The sequence below is a fragment of the Parathielavia appendiculata genome, assembly GCF_033297405.1.
Source record: "Parathielavia appendiculata strain CBS 731.68 unplaced genomic scaffold N657scaffold_2, whole genome shotgun sequence".
Classification (NCBI taxonomy): Eukaryota; Fungi; Ascomycota; class Sordariomycetes; order Sordariales; family Chaetomiaceae; genus Parathielavia; species Parathielavia appendiculata.
Window position 1 is genome coordinate 1,925,288 of NW_026944221.1, and position 18,709 is coordinate 1,943,996.

General features: G+C 55.8%; 7 protein-coding genes and 3 non-coding genes across 10 annotated transcripts; 5 read left to right on the plus strand and 5 right to left on the minus strand.

Moving 5' to 3' along the window:
- Window positions 1-1,515: 1,515 nt before the first annotated feature.
- Window positions 1,516-4,066, plus strand: N657DRAFT_641334 (leukotriene A-4 hydrol). Its single transcript, XM_062792119.1, has 5 exons — window positions 1,516-2,533; window positions 2,590-2,725; window positions 2,779-2,888; window positions 2,943-3,445; window positions 3,499-4,066. Exons 1-5 carry the CDS (start codon window positions 1,588-1,590, stop codon window positions 3,787-3,789), a joined length of 1,986 nt encoding a protein of 661 aa, XP_062651115.1. The 5' UTR covers window positions 1,516-1,587; the 3' UTR covers window positions 3,790-4,066.
- A 174-nt stretch (window positions 4,067-4,240) lies between these two features.
- Window positions 4,241-4,332, minus strand: N657DRAFT_t35. Its single transcript has one exon. It is a non-coding gene; the product is annotated as a tRNA-Glu (tRNA).
- Window positions 4,333-4,511: 179 nt separating this feature from the next.
- On the plus strand, window positions 4,512-4,599 carry N657DRAFT_t26. Its single transcript has one exon. It is a non-coding gene; the product is annotated as a tRNA-Ala (tRNA).
- A 51-nt stretch (window positions 4,600-4,650) lies between these two features.
- N657DRAFT_687633 (kinase-like protein) lies at window positions 4,651-6,238 on the minus strand (the record flags this gene model as incomplete). Its single annotated transcript, XM_062796896.1, has 4 exons — window positions 4,651-5,500; window positions 5,574-5,625; window positions 5,684-6,134; window positions 6,191-6,238. 4 exons carry the CDS (start codon window positions 6,236-6,238, stop codon window positions 5,041-5,043), a joined length of 1,011 nt encoding a protein of 336 aa, XP_062651116.1. The 3' UTR covers window positions 4,651-5,040.
- Window positions 6,239-6,839: 601 nt separating this feature from the next.
- Window positions 6,840-6,952, plus strand: N657DRAFT_t27. The gene has a single exon. It is a non-coding gene; the product is annotated as a tRNA-Leu (tRNA).
- Window positions 6,953-7,257: 305 nt separating this feature from the next.
- N657DRAFT_641337 (S-adenosyl-L-methionine-dependent methyltransferase) lies at window positions 7,258-8,870 on the plus strand. Its single transcript, XM_062792120.1, has 4 exons — window positions 7,258-7,569; window positions 7,640-8,334; window positions 8,422-8,539; window positions 8,596-8,870. The coding sequence occupies exons 1-4, from the start codon at window positions 7,409-7,411 to the stop codon at window positions 8,753-8,755; spliced, it is 1,134 nt and encodes a 377-aa protein (XP_062651117.1). The 5' UTR covers window positions 7,258-7,408; the 3' UTR covers window positions 8,756-8,870.
- On the minus strand, window positions 8,781-11,980 carry N657DRAFT_611854 (uncharacterized protein). The gene is made up of 3 exons (XM_062790375.1): window positions 11,215-11,980; window positions 10,713-11,152; window positions 8,781-10,654 (listed from the first exon to the last, which is right to left on the minus strand). Exons 1-3 carry the CDS (start codon window positions 11,480-11,482, stop codon window positions 9,266-9,268), a joined length of 2,097 nt encoding a protein of 698 aa, XP_062651118.1. The 5' UTR covers window positions 11,483-11,980; the 3' UTR covers window positions 8,781-9,265.
- N657DRAFT_641339 (pseudouridine synthase) lies at window positions 11,801-13,762 on the plus strand. Its single transcript, XM_062792121.1, has 2 exons — window positions 11,801-12,119; window positions 12,178-13,762. Exons 1-2 carry the CDS (start codon window positions 12,086-12,088, stop codon window positions 13,557-13,559), a joined length of 1,416 nt encoding a protein of 471 aa, XP_062651119.1. The 5' UTR covers window positions 11,801-12,085; the 3' UTR covers window positions 13,560-13,762.
- Window positions 13,763-13,776: 14 nt separating this feature from the next.
- On the minus strand, window positions 13,777-15,242 carry N657DRAFT_206722 (uncharacterized protein). The gene is made up of 2 exons (XM_062786222.1): window positions 15,209-15,242; window positions 13,777-15,134 (listed from the first exon to the last, which is right to left on the minus strand). The coding sequence occupies exon 2, from the start codon at window positions 15,077-15,079 to the stop codon at window positions 13,994-13,996; it is 1,086 nt and encodes a 361-aa protein (XP_062651120.1). The 5' UTR covers window positions 15,080-15,134; window positions 15,209-15,242; the 3' UTR covers window positions 13,777-13,993.
- A 302-nt stretch (window positions 15,243-15,544) lies between these two features.
- Window positions 15,545-18,131, minus strand: N657DRAFT_631185 (ankyrin; the record flags this gene model as incomplete). The annotated part of the gene is made up of 5 exons (XM_062791037.1): window positions 15,545-15,972; window positions 16,130-16,269; window positions 16,529-16,699; window positions 17,020-17,951; window positions 18,009-18,131. 5 exons carry the CDS (start codon window positions 18,129-18,131, stop codon window positions 15,545-15,547), a joined length of 1,794 nt encoding a protein of 597 aa, XP_062651121.1.
- Between the last annotated feature and the right edge of the window lie 578 nt (window positions 18,132-18,709).

Sequence of the window (18,709 nt, forward strand, 5' to 3'; positions counted from 1 at the left end):
GTTAACTCCACAGCGTGAATCTTGAGAATCTGGATATCATGCAATGTGGTTGGGTGGCCAGCAAGTGTCTGGACAGAGGTAGCACACCGGGCCGTCACATACATTTAAGGGATATCTGTCTCGGAGGCCAAAGGGGTAAGACAGACACAAAGCGGTGTGAATCATTCCATGTAGAAGCTGCTGTCCTTCTAAGGGACAAGTTGCGATTGAAGCGAATGCAGACTCACACAATCTCAGCGGGAAGGGTGCGTCCCAATGGGCATTGCCTCTCGCTTCAACAATCGTAGAGCACACCGCCTCTATCTCAAGCCCGGATACCCAACCTTAAGTGTCAAACGGGTAGAGGGTGTTCGTAAGACGGGGAGCCCCCCGACGACGGGACGCTGAATTGCCTATTGGAATCTTGCTCGGCCTCCAGCTGAAGCTCCTCTATCAGTCAAGGCTGAACAACGCTTGTTGACCTGCCGGCATGCCTATCTCCGGCCCACAACCGGGGAAGAGCGGCTGGTTCATCCTATGCGTAGGTGGGAGAAGCGATGCCGTGGGGTCGAGGTCGTCAAAAAGGCGTTGTGGTCTAAACCGGCTCTCAAGACTCCATGAAATGGCCGGAACCTGAGAATGTGAATCCTGATATGGGGCCGACCTACAAGCCGGGCTCCTTCATGTGTGCCGTGGTCGGGTAAAATTTCAACTCGGGGATCGTGAACGATTGCTCTGACCTCGCACCGCCGTGACTAGCACTAATGCAGTTCTCTGAAGACAGCGCCGGACACGAACTGGGCCACCGAAAGCCAGTCTCTCGACGACGGCGCTGGCCCGCGCTGGGTAATCATTCTGCTGATCTGCTTCGGTCCTGATCCCAAGAACGACTTTAATGGGCACTCGATGACTTAGCCCTCTCCGCACTTGCGGAAAGAGGTTTCAGACCAGATTCAACGGGAACTCGCTTTCCGGAGGCCCTGGTTTCGGCTGCGAGGCTTCCGTGCTGACAGGCAAACACGACCGGGCATTGCAGTTCCCGACTCCGGCGAAACAGAAGCCTGGAACAATGTTTCGGCCGCAGGGCTAGATATTTCCGCGCTCCGGAACGATTCTGGAGGGCGGTGCGTAGCGAGGTCCGTGAAGCCGAAGAGAAACCAAGGCAAGAAGGCGTAAAGGCACAAAACAGAAGACAAGGAAAAAGGAAAACGAAAAAAAAGAAAAGAAGAAGATGGTTGCGCAGAAACAATATGTACTGTACCTAAATACAGAGTCGCTAAAATCAAGTTGGCAATGAAATCTTCAGGTTTTGACGAAAACAGAGAAGAGAGGAGCGGTTTTGACGAAAACAGACAAGAGAGGAGCAAAGTGGAGGAAAATACTAAGAAGATGGCTATCGTAGCATTGTCCATGTTTTTGTTGAGAGACGTGAGCGTAAGGTGGCTTGGAAAGCCGAAGTTTACCGCGCTGCGAGTCACGTGCAGCTGCTGATGCCATGCGTCTTGGCCTATCAGATGCATCGATTCAACGCCCGCTGGACAAAGGAGGAAGGCGTGAAGGGACAAACAGCACAGCTTGGGCATCAAACTGCAGGGAAAGTGGACCTGAATGCTCATGTGGGGTTTTCTCGGGCTTGGGAGGCTTAAGAGGGCAAGGCTCGCTCAGGAAACTGCAACCTCAATTGCTCAGAAAGCAACAGCAGCACAATCATCACACTCCTATCGTCGCTGGTTTGGCGCGAGCATCGCGAGGATGGCTCCAGTCCGGGACCCCAACACGCTGTCCAACTATGACGCTTGGCGAACTAAGCACACCACAGCCAACTTCAAGGTCGACTTTGATGCCAAGAGTCTGCGTGGTTCCATCGTCCTCGAGCTCGAATCTCAGACGGATAAGGCCAGCAACGAGATCATCCTCGACTCCAGCTACGTCGACGTCTCCTCGATCAAGCTCAACTCGGCGCCCTCGAAGTGGGAGATCAAGGACCGCACCGGGCCCAACGGCTCGCCCGTCCATATCTCTGTGCCCAGCGGCGCCAGCAAAGGAGAGATAGTCAAACTTGAGATTGACCTGGCCACCACCGAGAAGTGCACTGCGCTCCAGTGGTTGACACCGGCTCAAACCAGCAACAAGAAGGCCCCGTTCATGTTCAGTCAATGCCAAGCTATTCACGCGCGCTCGATCTTCCCCTGCCAGGACACTCCCGACGTCAAGAGCACATATAACTTCAACATCCAGAGCCCTCATGTTGTTGTTGCCAGCGGTGTCCCCCTGCTGGACGCACCGGAGGAGGCCGGTCAAGAGAAGGTCTACAGGTTCCAGCAGAAGGTCCCAATCCCGTCCTATCTCTTCGCCTTGGCTTCCGGAGACATCGCGAGCGCCCCTATTGGGAAGCGTTCTTCTGTTGCCACGGGCCCCAACGAATTGAAGGCTTCGCAATGGGAGCTCCAGGACGACATGGACAAGTTTATGGATGCCGCCGAGAAGATTGTATTTCCCTACCAGTGGGGAGAGTACAACGTTTTGATCCTGCCCCCGAGCTTCCCGTACGGAGGTTAGTCTCAACCCAACTGGAATTTGGTAGGGCCGGTCTGATTGACTTGGGCCCAGGCATGGAGAATCCCATCTTCACATTTGCGACGCCCACCATCATCAGCGGTGACCGGCAAAATATTGATGTCATTGCTCACGAGCTTGCCCACAGCTGGAGTGGGAACCTGGTCACGAGCTGCAGCTGGGAGCATTTGTAAGTCCAGTATCTCAATCAGTGAACGGGGATCGTAGGCTGACGCTGGCTAGCTGGCTGAATGAGGGATGGACCATGTATCTCGAGCGTCGTATCCTCGCCTCCATCCACAAGAACGATGCTTACTTTGACTTCTCGGCCATCATTGGGTGGAAGCATCTCGGTAAGCCCCTTACAGAATCCGCAACTAGTCCCGTCGCTAATGGAAACCACTCAGAGGAGGCGATCAACGAGTATGGCGAGGATCACGAGTACACCAAGCTGTGCATCAGCCACAAGGGCATCGACCCCGATGACGCCTTTAGCACCGTGCCATATGAAAAGGGCTTCCATTTCATTTACTACCTCGACCGCCTTGTCGGGCGGGAGAACTTTGACAACTTCGTCCCCCACTACTTCAGCAAGTGGGCGAACAAGTCCCTGGACTCTTATGAGTTCAAGGACACCTTCCTCGAGTTCTTTGGTGCTCCTGAGTATTCCAGTCTGAAAAGCAAGCTCTCCGAGATTGACTGGGAAGGTCGCTTCTTCAACCCTGGGCTTCCCCCGAAGCCCGAGTTCGACACGTCGCTTGTCGATGTGTGCTTCCAGCTGGCGGACAAGTGGAAGCAAAAGGACTTCTCGGCCAGCCCGTCGGATATCAGCTCTTGGACCGGCAATCAAGTCCTCGTGTTCCTGAATGTGGTTCAGAACTTCGAGGTGCCTCTCACGCCGGAGCAGTCCGTATGTCTTCCTGTGCACATCGCGTTTTGGTGATAGCGGCTAACCCGAGGCAGCAAAAACTGGGCAGGGCCTATGGGCTCACTGAAACCAAGAATGTCGAGCTCAAGTCGGCCTACTACCAGATTGCCATGAAGGCCAAGGACACCAGCTCGTATGCGGGTGTCGCTGAGCTTCTCGGGGAAGTTGGCCGCATGAAGTTTGTGCGGACGCTTTTCCGCAGCCTCAACACCGTGGACCGCGACCTTGCCGTCAAGACTTTCAAGAAGAATCGCGATTTCTACCACCCCATTTGCCGCGGCCTGGTCGAGAAGGACCTCGGACTCGTTGCGCTTGAGTCGGCTTGAGATCGGGCACAGTCTTCGAGTCTGGCAAAGGAGGATGACTGTTGGATGGGACGGTTAACCGGTATATGACGATTGGGGAGGACACTTGCAACTTGGACAGAATTGTGCTGTACAGTGCTTGCTTACGATTCAAGCGAGCTGGAATGTGGTCGGCGAATTTGCATGTCTTGAACTTACTGATAGTAAAGTTGAATGGGTAGGATGACTTCACAAGCGAACTCTTTAAGCGGCGGTTCCAACTGCGCAGCCACCAAGAAGAGCAATCTTTCGTTGCTAAATGCCTTTTTATGTTCTTAGTGAAGAAACGCTGTGTCTGCAATATCGCATTGCGCAAACTTTTCTGGAGCCTTTTACCTGGGACTTAAGTGTCGGAGAGTTGTTGAGAGGAAGACTATCTCAACACCCAAACGCTTGACACAAAAACAGATGCTGCGAACCCCTGAACATCTAACTCGGATACCGGGAGTCGAACCCGGGGCTGTTGAGAGAGCAGACACTCCTTAGGAGTGAGAGTCAACGATGTTACCGCTACACCATACCCGATCCGCAATCGCGTGTGGTTCTGACAGGGGTGGCTTGCTCAGAGTGAGGTCGACGAGAGACATTCTGTTGAGGGTTTGCTTTGATTAAGTGATTCAGCGTTGGGGACAAGCCCAGGAAAAGTGGCACCAAAATTTGTAGCTTATAAGCACTAGGCGCATGAGCGTCGATAACAGTCCTACGGGCACATGGTCTAGTGGTATGATTTCTGTTTTGCATGAAAATTTCTAGCTCTACAGACGGTCCCGCGTTCGATCCGCGGTGTGTCCAAGTATAGTGCTTATTCTTTTGTCTGATTTCCTTCCATTCTTTTGAGGCATTATTCTACACTTTTGTCTCAACATCGGGTATTCACCACAGCCTTGGTCAGTGTTTGATCATCCATGGCAAACCAAGTCTGCCCGATCACCTCCTCCATTGTAATCCTCTCGGCCGGGTCATACCTGAACATCTTTTCCAGAAAATCCACCAACAACGCCGCCTCCTGCTCCTCAAGCCAGGGAAACGCTTTCAGCAACTCGTCTGTCTCACCATCATACCCCGTAATGTACCCGCCATCCACGCAAGCCGCAGTGGGCTTCCACACTACCCCCCTTGTCGCATCCGGATACGGCACCCGCATAGCAGCGTGATCCTCAAAACATAGCCGGTCCGGGCCCGTCCGTCATTTGCACCACCTCACCTGTCGCATTGACAAACAGCGCCCTCGGCTCATCCAGGATTGACCACACCCTCCCTCTCAGCGGCCGTGAGTCTTCCAGAGTCACCCTCCTCCTTCCCGATAGGAACACGAAACCAGTCCTCGTTGAATCTCGTCTTTCTCCATTCTTGAGGTAGCTTTCCCTCGCCCATGGTCATGACAGTTTGTCTGAGTGCATTAGCCGGGCAGTTGGTGTCGTAGTCGAAAAAGAGATCGTCGCCTGACCGGATGCGGAAGATGGCGCAGCCCAACGCCCAGATGTCAGGGGCCTTACTGGGTGCGTGGCGCACACATACCTCCGGGGCGAGGTACTTGGTTGTGATGCCGAGTTGTTTCGTTGCCGGCGGATGAGCAGTTTGAAATGACTGATCAACTTCGGTGATGCAGATGTTGCGGCTGTGGAGGGCGGTCGGTGCAGAGCAGAAGTCTAGAGGGGCGACGATGTGCTCCGGTCCGTGGGGAGTTGGGGGCCTGGCCTGAATAGGTGCTCAAGGGGCAGGTTTTGGGGTGGCCGAGGAGAGGGAGCAGGGAGGGTTCCCGGTACGATGTACGCAGCGCTTCGTTGAGACGGATGGCGATGTTGGCGGAGGTCAGGTCTGAGAGGCGAGCTTAGCGCTGCCACTGATGGCGATGGCCGCTTCGTGGTTGGCTTACCGCCGTGACACAGCCCATTTGCATGCAAGTGTGCGAGCGCTCGGGCAGCCTGAAGAGATACCTCTCTGGCGAACCCGGGGGTCACCCCGGAGGAGAACCCCTGGAAAGCGTGGACACACTCGGACCCAAAACCGGCATCACCAGGCAGAGACGCCCATAATTCGGCCCCATCAACGCAGAACCGCCCCTCAGGCACAGCAAAGAGAGGAGGCTCGGCAATGCTGGGGTGGGTTGCCGCAGCCGCCCTGCTCGTACGTGGCTGACTCCCCGGCGACAACCACCTTAAGGTCATCCACCGGCCGTCGAGCACGTCTCGGGCGAGCCAGACGGTCGGGAAGCCGCCAAAGCCGAGCTTGTGGACGACCCGGTACCGGCCATCGTACACATCGCCGAGGTGAACTGGGTGGAAGCCACCCGGCTCGTAGTTCTCAACGTCTTCACACCCGTCAAGCTCGCAGGGAAAGTATCTGCAGGGTGTCTTTGAGACTCGAGTCCACGTTTGCTCACAAGTCTGCCTGTTGGTGGTGCAAGGACGATGTAGAGGCCGGGGTCCATTGGACGCCGGCGCTTAGGGCGGGGCAGCAAGCGAACGACCCATTCGTCTGGTCGTTGAAGAAGGGAGGATGCTCTCTAGGACTGCAGGTAGGGCGTGGTAGGTCAAGCTGACATTGACCTGCTATGAGGAGCTCTAGACCGCCTCGGCCGTCTGTCTGCTTTTCCATTTCTTCATATCCATTTCCACTTCCATGTAACCATTTCCCCTTTGTTCTATCCACAATTTTCAGCCTTCACTCTTGTCTTCATGTTCTCTGTTCCTGCCTCCCTAATTTCACACTTACAAATGCCCTCCTCACCATTGCTAATCTTGAGCTGGGTTCCCAAAACTCAATTGCCTCAAAGAGATGCCAAACAAATGAATTGGTTCTGCCGGAATTGCCAGCTTGCCAGGAGATGGAACAGTCATAAAGAGACCGTCAAAGGTCACTGGACTTATTTGCTAACTAGCGTGCCATTTCAAGTACCGTATGAGCGCCGAATGTGGCCAAAAGTCAAGCCTTCACGAGAGGTGGTCGTGAAGGGGCGAGGTGCCAAGCAGGCGCCGATAAATTTTGATCTTTATAGGCATAGGTGTTGGGCTGTGCAAATAACAGAAAATGGCTGGATGGCCGAGTGGTCTAAGGCGGTAGACTCAAGAAATCCTGTTTCTTCCCAAAGAAGGGTTGCATTCTACTCTCGCAAGAGGCGCGCGTTCGAATCGCGCTCCAGTCATCTTTTATTTGTTTTTTTTTTTTATTTTTCCTCACCCTCGTTCCTTGATCAAGGAAATGGTCTGTCTCTTTCTTGTTTGGACACAAATTGCAGTGTCCGGAAATGCTGAGTGGAACCATGTTGCTCAATGTTGTATCCTTTTGGCTTCGTTCCTTGGCTTGCCTCCGTCGCGGACGACCTCAAACTGTGGGGCGTTGGCAGTAGTGGATGTAAGATGATTGGCACAGCTTCCAAGGCGCCTTGGGTTAAAGACCAAGCTGTTTTGAGAGAAAGACATGCAGGAAGCGTCATCAAACCGGAAAGCTGCCGAGGAAAGCTTTTGGGGTTGGGCTGCATCTGCAGGAATACTTTGCAGCTGGTTCTTTGGACCGACCTTACATACCTCACCGACTCCCTATTATTTACATTTCCATTTCACACCAATAAGACCACACACAAACCTCCAAAACCGCCATCATGTCTGTTCCCACCGACGCCAAGTCCGCCAGCGATGAAACGACCGATCTCAGCAAGCAATACGACACGCCATTGGGCCTCGCCCACACGACCATGCAGGCCCTCAAGGACCGCATCAAGCTGCACTACGACCTGGCCAGCGACTATTACCTGAACCTGTGGTGCGCATCCCCCCTCTCACTGATCACCCTCACTCACCCAAATACTCAAAATATCCACCCCTCCTACCAGGGGCGAACATATCCATCACGGCTACTGGCCCACTGCCACCTCTAAGGCAACCGACACGAAAGAGACGGCCCAGCTGAACCTGATCCGCCTGCTGCTCTCCATCTCGTCCCTTTCCAAAGAGTCCTCCCCAGACGACAACAGCAACACCACCACGGCACCACCCGCACCCGCATCAGAGCAACCCCTCCGCATCCTCGACGTAGGTTGCGGCATAGGCGGCACCTCGCGCTACCTAGCCTCCCACCTAGGCGCCTCCGTGACGGGCATCACCATCTCGAGCAAGCAGGTGCAGATCGCACGGCGGCTGAGCAAGGCCGCCGTCGCCGCCGTCTCGACCTCGTCGTCGGGAACCTCATCATCCGGTATTGACGAGCAGCACGAGAGCTCAGCAAAGGAAGGCGAGTTCATTCCCCTCGGCAGCAGCAGCGGGCAGGTGCGCTTCCTGGAGCTCGACGCCGAGAAGATGGGCGATTACTTCAGCGGGGACGGCGAGGAGCCAGCCGCGTTCGACGTGATCTGGGTGAGCGAGGCGCTGTCGCACTTCCCGGACAAGGCGCGGTTCTTTCGGGATGCGGCGCGCTTGCTTGATGCGGGGAAGGGGAAGAAGGGCTCCGGGCGGTTGGTGGTGGCCGATTGGTTCCGGGCCGAGGCGCTGGGGGAGGCGGAGTTTGAGAGGGATATCAAGCCTATTGAGGGTTCGTCTTTTCTTCTTCTCCTTCTTTCTGTCGTTTTCTCTTTTCTTAAATGGTTTCGGGACGGTGGTATTGGCTGACACACGACAGATGGCATGCTTCTCCCGCCGCTGTGCACACAGCAAGAGTATGTCGACATGGCGAAGGCCGCAGGGTTGGAGCTGCTCGGCGGGCCGAAGGATATCAGTAAGGATGTGAGCAAGACGTGGTATGTACCTACTTCCCTTGCTGTCTGTTCTGTATCGCCGGTACTGACTGGCCCAGGGACATCTCGTGGTCGCTGGTGCAGAACCCCTCGCTGTGGGCGTTCGCCTTCAGCCAGGGCCGAGACGGCATCGCCTTCTTGCAGGCCTTCCGCGCCATGAGAAGGGGCTACGCGAACGGAAGCTTCCGGTATGCTGTCATGGCATTGGCGAAGCCGTGAAGGACCGATATTTCGAATACTCAATGGGTATTTCGTGGGAGATCCCACATTGCATTTATCTAGACAGTGAGCTAGCTTCCGGGGTTTGAATAAACAAGACTCTGACATATCAACCCCTTCCATACGCCTTCCCGTATCAAGCGCCCAGAGTAGCTACCCACCAACATACTCGCATAACGCCTAGCCAGCCACCAGCCCAACCCTACCACCAGGGATCCTCTGCCTAAACTGTACGGGGTATTGTATCATTACACACAATTGCAAACAAACAACAGCACTTTCAGCACCAGAAGATTTCCACCCAGTCTCTCGCACTCAAACCAGCAACCGCCGCTTCACTGGCGCGGGCACGGGATCTCCGTTGACGGTCACCGGCTTCTTGCCGAAGGCGGCCTTTCCGAGAGCTTGGATTTTGTTGAGTAGATAACTGTCATTATTTAGCACCGGTGATGCACGGCTGCAGTGGGGTCTAGGAGATCTAAGCATGTCAAATAGCTTGCAAAGCCGAGATCATGAATTACTGATCTGACTTGGCGCGCTACGAGTGAATTGAAAAGGCGCGGGCGTTGATGCTAAGTGGTATGTACCTCTGTGATTGGGGTGCATGTAGACGAGCAGGAGAACAGGGGGAAAGTAGGCGTACTTGATCGGCATGTGCCCACGGCTCTCCTTGACAGCCAGATTGATCTTCTCGGCCTGCGCCTCATGGACCTTGAAGTGCTCCTTGATTTGCTGCTGCGCATCTTCCTCGTTGGCCGACCGGACGACGTACATGCAGCCCTCTTCCTCGCACGTCCAGGTGCCGTCGGGCCCGCTCGGCGACGTCGTGGGGATCCGCTCGGCGTGCACCACTACCCGGACGGCACCCTCGGGCAAGGGCAGGCGGGACCCGACAGCCATGTCTTCGTTGTCGACCACTTCGTCATCACTGCTGTCGTCGGGTTCCTCAGCTTGCTCATCCTCGTCGCTGGCACGGTGGATGGACTTGGCCGATTTCCTGCCGCGGCGACTCCCGTTGACTGGGTCGTCGACTTCTGAAAGCGGCCGCTTCTTGGAGCTTGCCGCTAAGCGCAGGGTTGCTCCTTTGCCCGACCACCGGCCCCGCTGAGGTGCTGCATATTGACCGGCGGCGTCGTCATCTGACTCTTCGTCGCTGCCATTCTGCCCTGCCTTCTTAGCCCTTGGTTTGAGATTGATCGTCGGCGGAAGCTGTGTGGCCGGTTTGGTTGAAACGCCCGTTTTGGAGCCGGCCTTCGTCCTACGAAAAGTCATCGCGGGGATCTTTCCCGGGTCAAGCGGCTCTGCCGGGTTCCAAGGACGCTTGGCAGAGCTTGCAAGCCACTGCTGCCACGGTGTGCCCTTCCATTCCGCGGGCACTCGTGGCAAAAGCTCTTTTGCATAGTAGGCGACCATGTCTGCAGCGTGTTGGTACTTGTTGATCCTGCACTTGAAATACAATTTGCTGTGAATTGTCTTCGGCAGTGCCTCCCGTATGTCAGTTTCGGTTCCAATTTCCAGTAGGACTGACAGCAGCCGGTCGACAGGATTATTGGGCTCAGCCTCCCACGTGGGTGTATCGCTGGGCGTGTCCTTGGGCGCTTGGACCGGCGCCGGAGGTGGCTTCGTGCTTGATGGCTGAGAGGCTAACCTGTACTTCTCTGGTAGCGGCACTGGGGTCTCGCTGGTTTTTGGCGTGCTTCTGTTGAGTAGCTCTGGTTGCGGGCTGAGCGAGCGCTTCAACGTAGAACCCCGCGAATTGTCTTCGACCTCGCTATTTCTGCTGCTTGCCCTAGCTGACTTGCTTCTTCCTTTGTGCAGAGTCCTGTCGTCGGGCCGGTTCGGCGTCTCTGAGGGCCGTAGGGGGCCAACTACGCCATTGGCAGCTTTCGTATGGAGATCCTATCCAACGTTGGTTAGAGATACACGACGCCATACTGGATGACAAGTAAAAGCTTACATTGCGGTGCTCGCGCAACCAATTTGCAAAGGCTGATGTATCCCAATCCAGGGCGTTCTCCCTTTGGAAGTGGGCAATCAGGAAACCGGCCCATTTGTGACACAGCGCCTCAACCTCATGCCGCAGGATGCCGTCACCGACCCTGACCGCGTACTTGAGAAACACCTTGTCCAGGGGAGGCGGGGGCGGCAGCTGGCCCTTCTTCCTCTTCCTCTCCTTCTCACAAGCTTGGATGTAAGCTTCTTCGACCTCGTATGCGCTGTAGTAGAGTGTGATTGCTTCCATGACTTGGTTGTACATGCGCTGATACTTGGCCGACGGTTTAATCTCAAACCAGCCAGTGTCGCCTGAAACCCACCAAGAGAGCGGACCGTCTCCGATTGCGTAGTACCTTGATTTGGAAATCTCGATGTAGCCAGTCTTCACATTGGGCCGGACCACTGCAGACATGGTTAGCGGTGATTCGCCTGACAGAAAGGATGAACGAGTAATCAGTGCTCACAGTTAGCAATAGTGTCCTTTTCGGGCTCCTCAAGAAAACCTTGGACGACCATAGTTCCATGGACATAGTCGACGAGGGGATTGGCCAGGGTCTGGCGATCCTCCCGGTAGATTGTGGCATCTTTGAGGACATAGCAAGGACAGTTGGGATCTTCGATGCTGGCCGGTTTGAGCAACGACTTTTCTGGGGACCACCGAATCTGGGAGCGGTCGGAAGTCGAGATAGTCGATGCCGGAGAAGCCTTCGGCAGTCGAGGTCGCCCCATCATCGCAGTTATTGCCCAAAGAAACAATAGTGAGTAGCACGCTTGTCGACCTTTTGCCGCAGGGAAATATCGCCTGTGGCGGGGTGTCTTTTCGATGGAGAGGTGAATCCAGTCAGCGGCTGAGAAAAAGGCTGAAGTGGCTTGAATGTGTTGGAATCATGTGTCGGCTCTTTGACGCGGTAGAGTTGGCGCGGTAGAGTTGGCGCAAGCACTCAACGCGACCACCAACGCGTATTTGAGAAAGTGGGGTTGAACACCAAGGCTGAGTTGTACCGAGTACAGAGCAACGTTAGAGAAATACTCCGGTTTAACAGTTAGAGGAGGTCTTGGGTACGTGAGGCGCTCTGCCAGGACCTATGCGCCTCCAATCGATAAAGAGACAGATAAATCGCAACTGGCCCCTTGCTCCAATTGCTCTTCCCAAAAATTCCAGGTGGTCATCTTGCCAAGCGTACCTAGGTACGATTGAAGATAGCAACGCTGCCATTCTCTTCATTGCCATTGCTACTGTTGTCGAGTGACCTTCAGTCCAATTGAAAATCTGGGGTTCATGAACTGGCACTCGGTCAACCCCCTCCCCTTATGAGGCTTCCCCAAATCGCCAAGATGGCCGCCGACAAGGTTCTCGAGGGCGTTTTCGGTCTGTAAACCCGTTGCCGCGATACTTCTGACTGTCAGCCGCTGACTGCGAGCAAAAGCCATAAACAAGCCCTTCGGTATGAGCTCCGCCCAAGTCATCCGCGACTGCCAGACCTACTTCAACCCGTCCCGCCTGTTCGCACCCCTCATCGCACAAGAGGCCGCCATGCGTGAGAAGGAGTCCCGGTTTCAGAAACGGCGGCGGGGCAAGGCAAAGCAGGAAATTCGAGTCAAGATGGGCCACGGTGGCACCCTCGACCCCCTAGCCACAGGCGTGCTGATCCTCGGCGTCGGCAAGGGCACCAAGTCGCTCCAGAACTTCCTCACCTGCACTAAGACGTACGAGACCGTCGTTCTTTTTGGGGCCAGCACTGACACCTACGACCGCACGGGCCGCATCATCAAGAGGGGAAAGTACGACGAGGTCACGCGACAGGCTGCTGAGAAGGCGCTCGAGGGCTTCCGCGGCAAGATCAAGCAGATGCCCCCGCTCTACTCAGCCCTCAAGATGGAAGGTAAGCCCCTGTACGAATACGCGCGCGAGGGCAAGCCAATCCCCCGCGAGATCGAGACGAGAGAAGTCGAAGTCACCGAGCTCGAGCTGGTGGAATGGTACGAGCCCGGCACGCACAACCACCGCTGGCCGACCGAGGAGGCCGAGCAGGCCGAGAAGAACCTGGTCGACTCTGTGTGGCGCGTCGCGAAGCGGCAGGCCGAATACGACGAGGGGCTGACCAAGCTCACGCCGGAGCAGCAAGAGGAGGAGATCAAGGCGTTGGCCGAGTACAACAGCAAGAAGCGCGAGGCCGAGGAACGCGTCGACAACCTCGTCAGCGATGAGCAGCCGGCGGCCAAGCGGAAGAAGACGAACCAAGGGCGGGCAGAGCCCATGATGTCGGGCGCGCTGGGAACGCTGCCCCCGAAGGGCAAGGGGTCGAACCTGGTTCCTCCACCGCCCGCGCCCAACACGCCACCTCCGTGGGAGGGCAAGGGCCCGCCGGCGGCCAAGATCAGGATGACGGTCACGTCGGGGTTTTACGTGCGCAGTCTGTGCCACGATTTGGGGGAGAAGCTGGGCTGTGGCGCCATGATGGCCGAGCTGAGCCGGACGCGGCAGGGGCAATTTGTCCTGGGTGGCGCGAACTGCATGGAATATGACGAGCTCCTCAAGGGAGAGGACGTCTGGGGGCCGAAGGTCCGTCACATCTTGGAGCTCTGGAACAACCCGCATGCTAAGCCGGAGCCCATGGAGAACGGGTCGAGCGCGCCCCCGGTGGGCGAAGAGAGCAAGTCTGCCAATGACGGCAAGGCCGCCCAAGAGAAGAAGTCTGCTAAGGAGAGCCAGACTACTGACGACGCCAAAACCGCCTCTGAGTCGGAGACAGCCAACGCAGCTGAGCAGGCAAATGTGGGAGAGCAGGAAACTGCGACAGGGGCTTAGGTAATGGTATTTGGCAGGCCAGTTCTCGTCACTTCCGTGTGAAGCATGGGAATACCCCTCCTCGACTTTATCAACTGGCCGGTAAGGTCGCCATTCATGGCAGGGAGCGGGCAGAGCCCTGTTCTACGAAGCGGCACTCGACTATCTAACAGCGATCGCATTGAATCAAGATAGCGTTGCCTAATAGAAACAGTCATTTCGACGTCTAGTTCCCAGTCCGTACTATGCATCCCGGATATAGACCTGTGTTTTCATTGCCCGTTTCTCCTTTCCAGTCCTCCCACGGTATCATGTCATGACTCATTTTGCATACCTAACCCATACCAAACCCATACCCAGTGTTCATCAAACGCATGCAGATGCGCCTTTTCATAGACATCATATCATATCATACCCACCCCATCCTCCATGATACAGCTCTTCCGCCCACAGTATTACTCCCTCCGCCCCACCTGCAAACCCTCCTCAGCAAGAACCTCCCTCACCCTTTCAATCCTTCCAATCGCCCTTTCAAGCCTCTCCAACCGCCGTCTCTTATCCCCGTCCCTCCGCTCCAGCTCCCCGACCCGCTCCTCCAGCTTCGCCCTCGCGCGCCGCTCGGCCGCCACCATCTCATTGGCCTGCTCGAATAGGCTCGCGCTGAGCTCTTCCACCTCGCGACTAGTCTCGGTCAATCGGCCTTCAGCTTCCAGACGCAGCGCTTGTTCGCGCGAGAGGGCACTCAACAGGTCTTCAGTCGTGAGTTGGGCTGAGGTTGGGAGGGAGGGCGGTGGGGTCGTAGGGCGGTGGTTCAGGTTTGGGTATGAGGCTGAGGAGGGGAGGGAGGGGATTGGGCTCGGCGCTGTTGGTGGTCGGTTGTTGCCAATGCCGGTCGGTTTGAGAGTGGGCGGTGGCTGGGGCGGGGATTTGCGCGAGAGGAGGGCCGAGATGCGGGTTGCTGCGCTTGTGGTGAGGAAGGAGGCGCGGGAGGGTGTGGGCGGGCCGGCTGCTGAGCTGGGCGGGGTGGGAAGGGAAACGTGTTGGGTTTGTGTCGGCTGTGACGGTGCGGATGATGATTGTGGTGACGGGGTTTGCGGGCGAGACTCGAGCTGAGCGCGCAGTTTGGCGAGCTCGTCTTCGTAATCGGCCCAGCGGTCGACGGCCGCCGAGGCTTTCTGGTTGAGGAGGCGGACCTGGGCTTCAAGGTCGGCGATTCGCTTCTGCGCGCTGAGCAGGGCGGTTTGTGTTTCTTCAAAGGGCGGCATCTCCGCACCGTAGCCGCATTTCGGGCAACAAGATGCTGACCCTGGCATGGTCGTCAAGGCGCCTGTGCTTGCGACGGTCATGGTCGCGACTGTCATGCCTGAGACGTGCCTGATATGTGTTGGGGTTCGAAGTATGTTGTATTTGGCGGCTAGGCAACACAGGGCGGCAGACGATGGCAGCAGTTTGGTTTGTCGTCTCAAGTCAGGCAACAGAAGAAAGGGCTGAAGAAAGCGGTTCGACGAGGGGTGGCTGGTTCCTGGCATTGGCCTTGGCATCAGGGATCAGTGTGGTTGCTCTGACGTCGCGCATTCTCGGAATACGGTATAGCCCCTGGTCAGCCCCATGATCAGCGGGAAATACCGAGGACAAACTGCATTTATGGATACACAGGAAACGTGGTATACTTATACGTGTAGATACGTAGTTGAATACTACAGAAATCAAGTCTGGTTTGCTTGTTTTTAGTGGGTGCTTTCATACTGCTCCTTGCAATTCATCTTTTCTTGCCTACCTTACCTACGTTAGGTCGTGCCAAGTGCTCACAGTGACAAACCACCATGCTCTACCAAATGCAAGTTGTCCTGTATAATGTACAGGACGGACAATTAATTCCGCACATCCAGCCAAACGCATCAACTCAATGGTATAAATCCTGATGCGGGGGAAACAAATTAAAATGGCGTCCTGGTCGTTACAAGTTGAATCCAGGCGCAGCCGAAGGGCTAAGGGAAACCATGCTTTCACAGAACTTCCCGGAGTATCACCACGTAGGACTTAATTGACTTTCCAAGTCGCATACGCTCTCGGGAGCCCTCAACCACGGTGCAAATTGTATTCACCGGCTCGTAGCCGTGCTCAGTGGCCAGCGACAACGGCGCCTGGCTATTGTTATCCTTCGCATTGACGTCAACTCTGCCAGTATCGAGCAAGAGCTTAACAATGCGCTTGTGGCTTTTGATTGCCGCATACGACAACGGCGCCCGGCCATTGTCATCCTTGGCATTGATGTCGACTTTGCCTGTGCCGAGCAGTAACTTCACGATGTCTTCGTCCCCGCCCTCGGCGGCCGCCAATAGCGGCGTCCCGAGTCTCTCATACCTCGTATTGAGGTCGATTCCACCGGTATCGAGCAATGCTTTGACGACGTCCCTCGTGTCCGTACGCGACACTCCATGCCAACGACGTCAAACCCCCTACATTCTTTGTATTGAGGTCGACTATCACCGTGTCGAGAAGTAGTTTCACAAGAGCCTCGTGCCCACTCATAGAGGCCGTCAAGAGTGGTGTCTCCTCCTGTCTATCCTTTGTATCTACGAAGGCTTTACCTGTCACGAGCAGCAGCTTGAAGGCGGTCTCGTGCTCAGTGGCGGCAGCCCAATGTAGAGGCGTCCGGCCCACTTCATCCCTCGCATTAATGTCGACTTCGTCCGTGCTGAGAAGCAGTGGCAACGGCGTCGTAGACCTCCTGACAGGCCGACATCAGAATGTTGCCATGATCGGGGTTTCGACCCTTTTCTTGCAAAACTTCCTTAAGTAGACCCGACATCTGATATCTTGTCTGCAAGAGAGGCTCTTTTGCTAAGACTTTCTCGAGAACGGGATACATGGCCCAGTAAACCCGCACCCACAACTCCACGAGAGCGTTGGATGGCCAGCGAAGTAGAGAGAGAAGCTCGTCATGAGGGACGTTTCGGGCACCACACTGCTCCATATGCATTGCCCACGTTTTTGCATTGTAAGGCAAGAAGCCGTAGGGGTTGTTCTCGTAGCTCCAGTAGGTTGTCGACACGGTCATCTCCGCCAATGCCAGGTAGCGGATGCATATCTTGGGGAGCCGAAGGTGAGCTCTAGTTGCCGTCTCGGCCGGCGTTGCGGAGCCGTCCGAAGCCAACAAGCTTTTTCAACGAAGATGTCCCCGACGGACTGGTGGATTAACTGGACGAGCTCGTATGAGTGATCTCGGCAAGCCCCGGCTGAGCCACGAAACCCGCCTTTTCAAGCGGGCATATCCATAAAAGTCGAAATGTCCTGTCAGTTTCCGTCCTCTGCCCAAATCTCGAGCGTGGTTTCGTCCAGGTCGAGGTTTGGGTAGTGGCGACAAGAAAAGCAGATGCGGAGTTGACATTGTGGATGAACACGCTTCAGCAGGGCTTTGAAGAAGTCCGCTAGCCTGACCGCATCCTCTTTGCCACATTCGTCCAGGGCGTCGACATACAACCAGACTGGACGAGTTTGAGAGAGTTTTGGAAGAGACGACTCGACGTAGGGCCGCAGTTCCCCCTCATACCGATTCCATTCTTCATCCAGCTCGCCGTTCTGCTTGAGCTTCGTTTCAAACATGTCCACGAGATCCCGTAATGCATGGGGTGCCTGCGCAAGGACTTGGTTGAGAAGAGACCGGAAGAGGCCAAGAGGCGTCCTCCGGAGTTCGTCGCCACGGCCATGGAAGAAAAATGAGAGGACAAGGCTGTCGACTCGAGCTCCATGATTGTCGAGAGCGTATTTGAGCAATGTTGACTGCCCGTAGCCTGGCTTTCCCTTGATCCAGAGCAGGCCTCGGTCGCAGGTTGCCCAGCCCCTGTACCTCATGTGTTGGAGCAGCGAGCTGCATGTCGCTTCGGCCACCCTGCTAATTTCATGGGATCGAGTTTCCATTTGAGGAAGAGCCGGCCATCTAAGACAGTCAAGGGCGGTTATGATGGGGCGAGATGAGGCATTGCAGCGGGCTCTGTCTGTCGTCAAGTCGTTCAGAAGGTCCGTAGCATAGTAGATCAACCGGTTAGGCGATGTGACCGACTTGCGCACGACATATGCGTTGTAGCTGTACGCCAGAATCCGGGCACGGTTGAGCTTCGGCCGCAGGAGGGTCTTGATCCAGGGTGCAGACTGGCCCTCGCCGGTCCATGAGCTCTCGCGGTCCCCGGCCAGGTTGTGAATGAAGCAGATGTCAACTGTGGCGCTGGGGCAGTCGTGTAGAACCGTGACTCCATCCGGGACAGAACCTGGGAAGATCAGGGGGCTTTCAAGCGTGTCGGGGTCACGGTCTCTACTGGCCCCCGACTGAGGCCGACTAGTTCCCTGCGTCTGCTTGTGGGCGCTCCTGCCTTTCTTTCGCCGCCGTCGGAACCAAACCATCATGCCAGCGGGCTGCCAGAACGATCAAGAGGGCGGGGTCTGGCCGACGTGTTAAGAGCCTCCCGTTACCGCTGGGAAACTGTGGGTTCGCTGCTGAACCTCATCTTTTCCTCCGGCATGAGAAAGCTGGAGGGAGGCAGGACTGAGCAGCAGCCACATCCAGCCAGTGAGGCCGCCGCGGCGAGCATGCATGGAGTCTCATTCGGTCGTCGTCTTCGAGTCGTGCGCGAGAAGAGCAAACCCGGCTCAGATCGGATTGGTCCATACCCCGGGTACTTTTTGTGTTTGTCCTCTGAAGACGTGGATGGGAGGACACGTATTGTTGGATTAGCTGACCTCACCGAATGGGTTTCTTGGATGTATGAACAATGGAGCAGAGCTCGGTGAGCCGGGGTGTGGTGGTGATATCCGTATTCCTCCCAACACTCGACAACTGCCGCCTGCCGATCGTGGGGTCTCAGCCATGCGCGACGCAAAACCGGGTGAATTGGTTGTATTATTGGACTGGAATCTCTGAGTGTGATGTAAGAGGGATCGGGCAGGGCTCTAGCCAAAGTGCCGTTATTGTGTAAGTGGTGCTGTGTGCCACTGCCTTTCAGCGATATACCGAAAACAAGCACGCAACGGCTTTCCAAGGCAATGGAGAGAGAGGAGCAACCGAAGATACTGACAATTTTCCACATAGAACAGCGACAGATACGGTAGACGTCTGGACATCATCGTCAGCTGCAGGTACCGCCACCTTTTGACGAGCCGGGCAAACCTGTTAT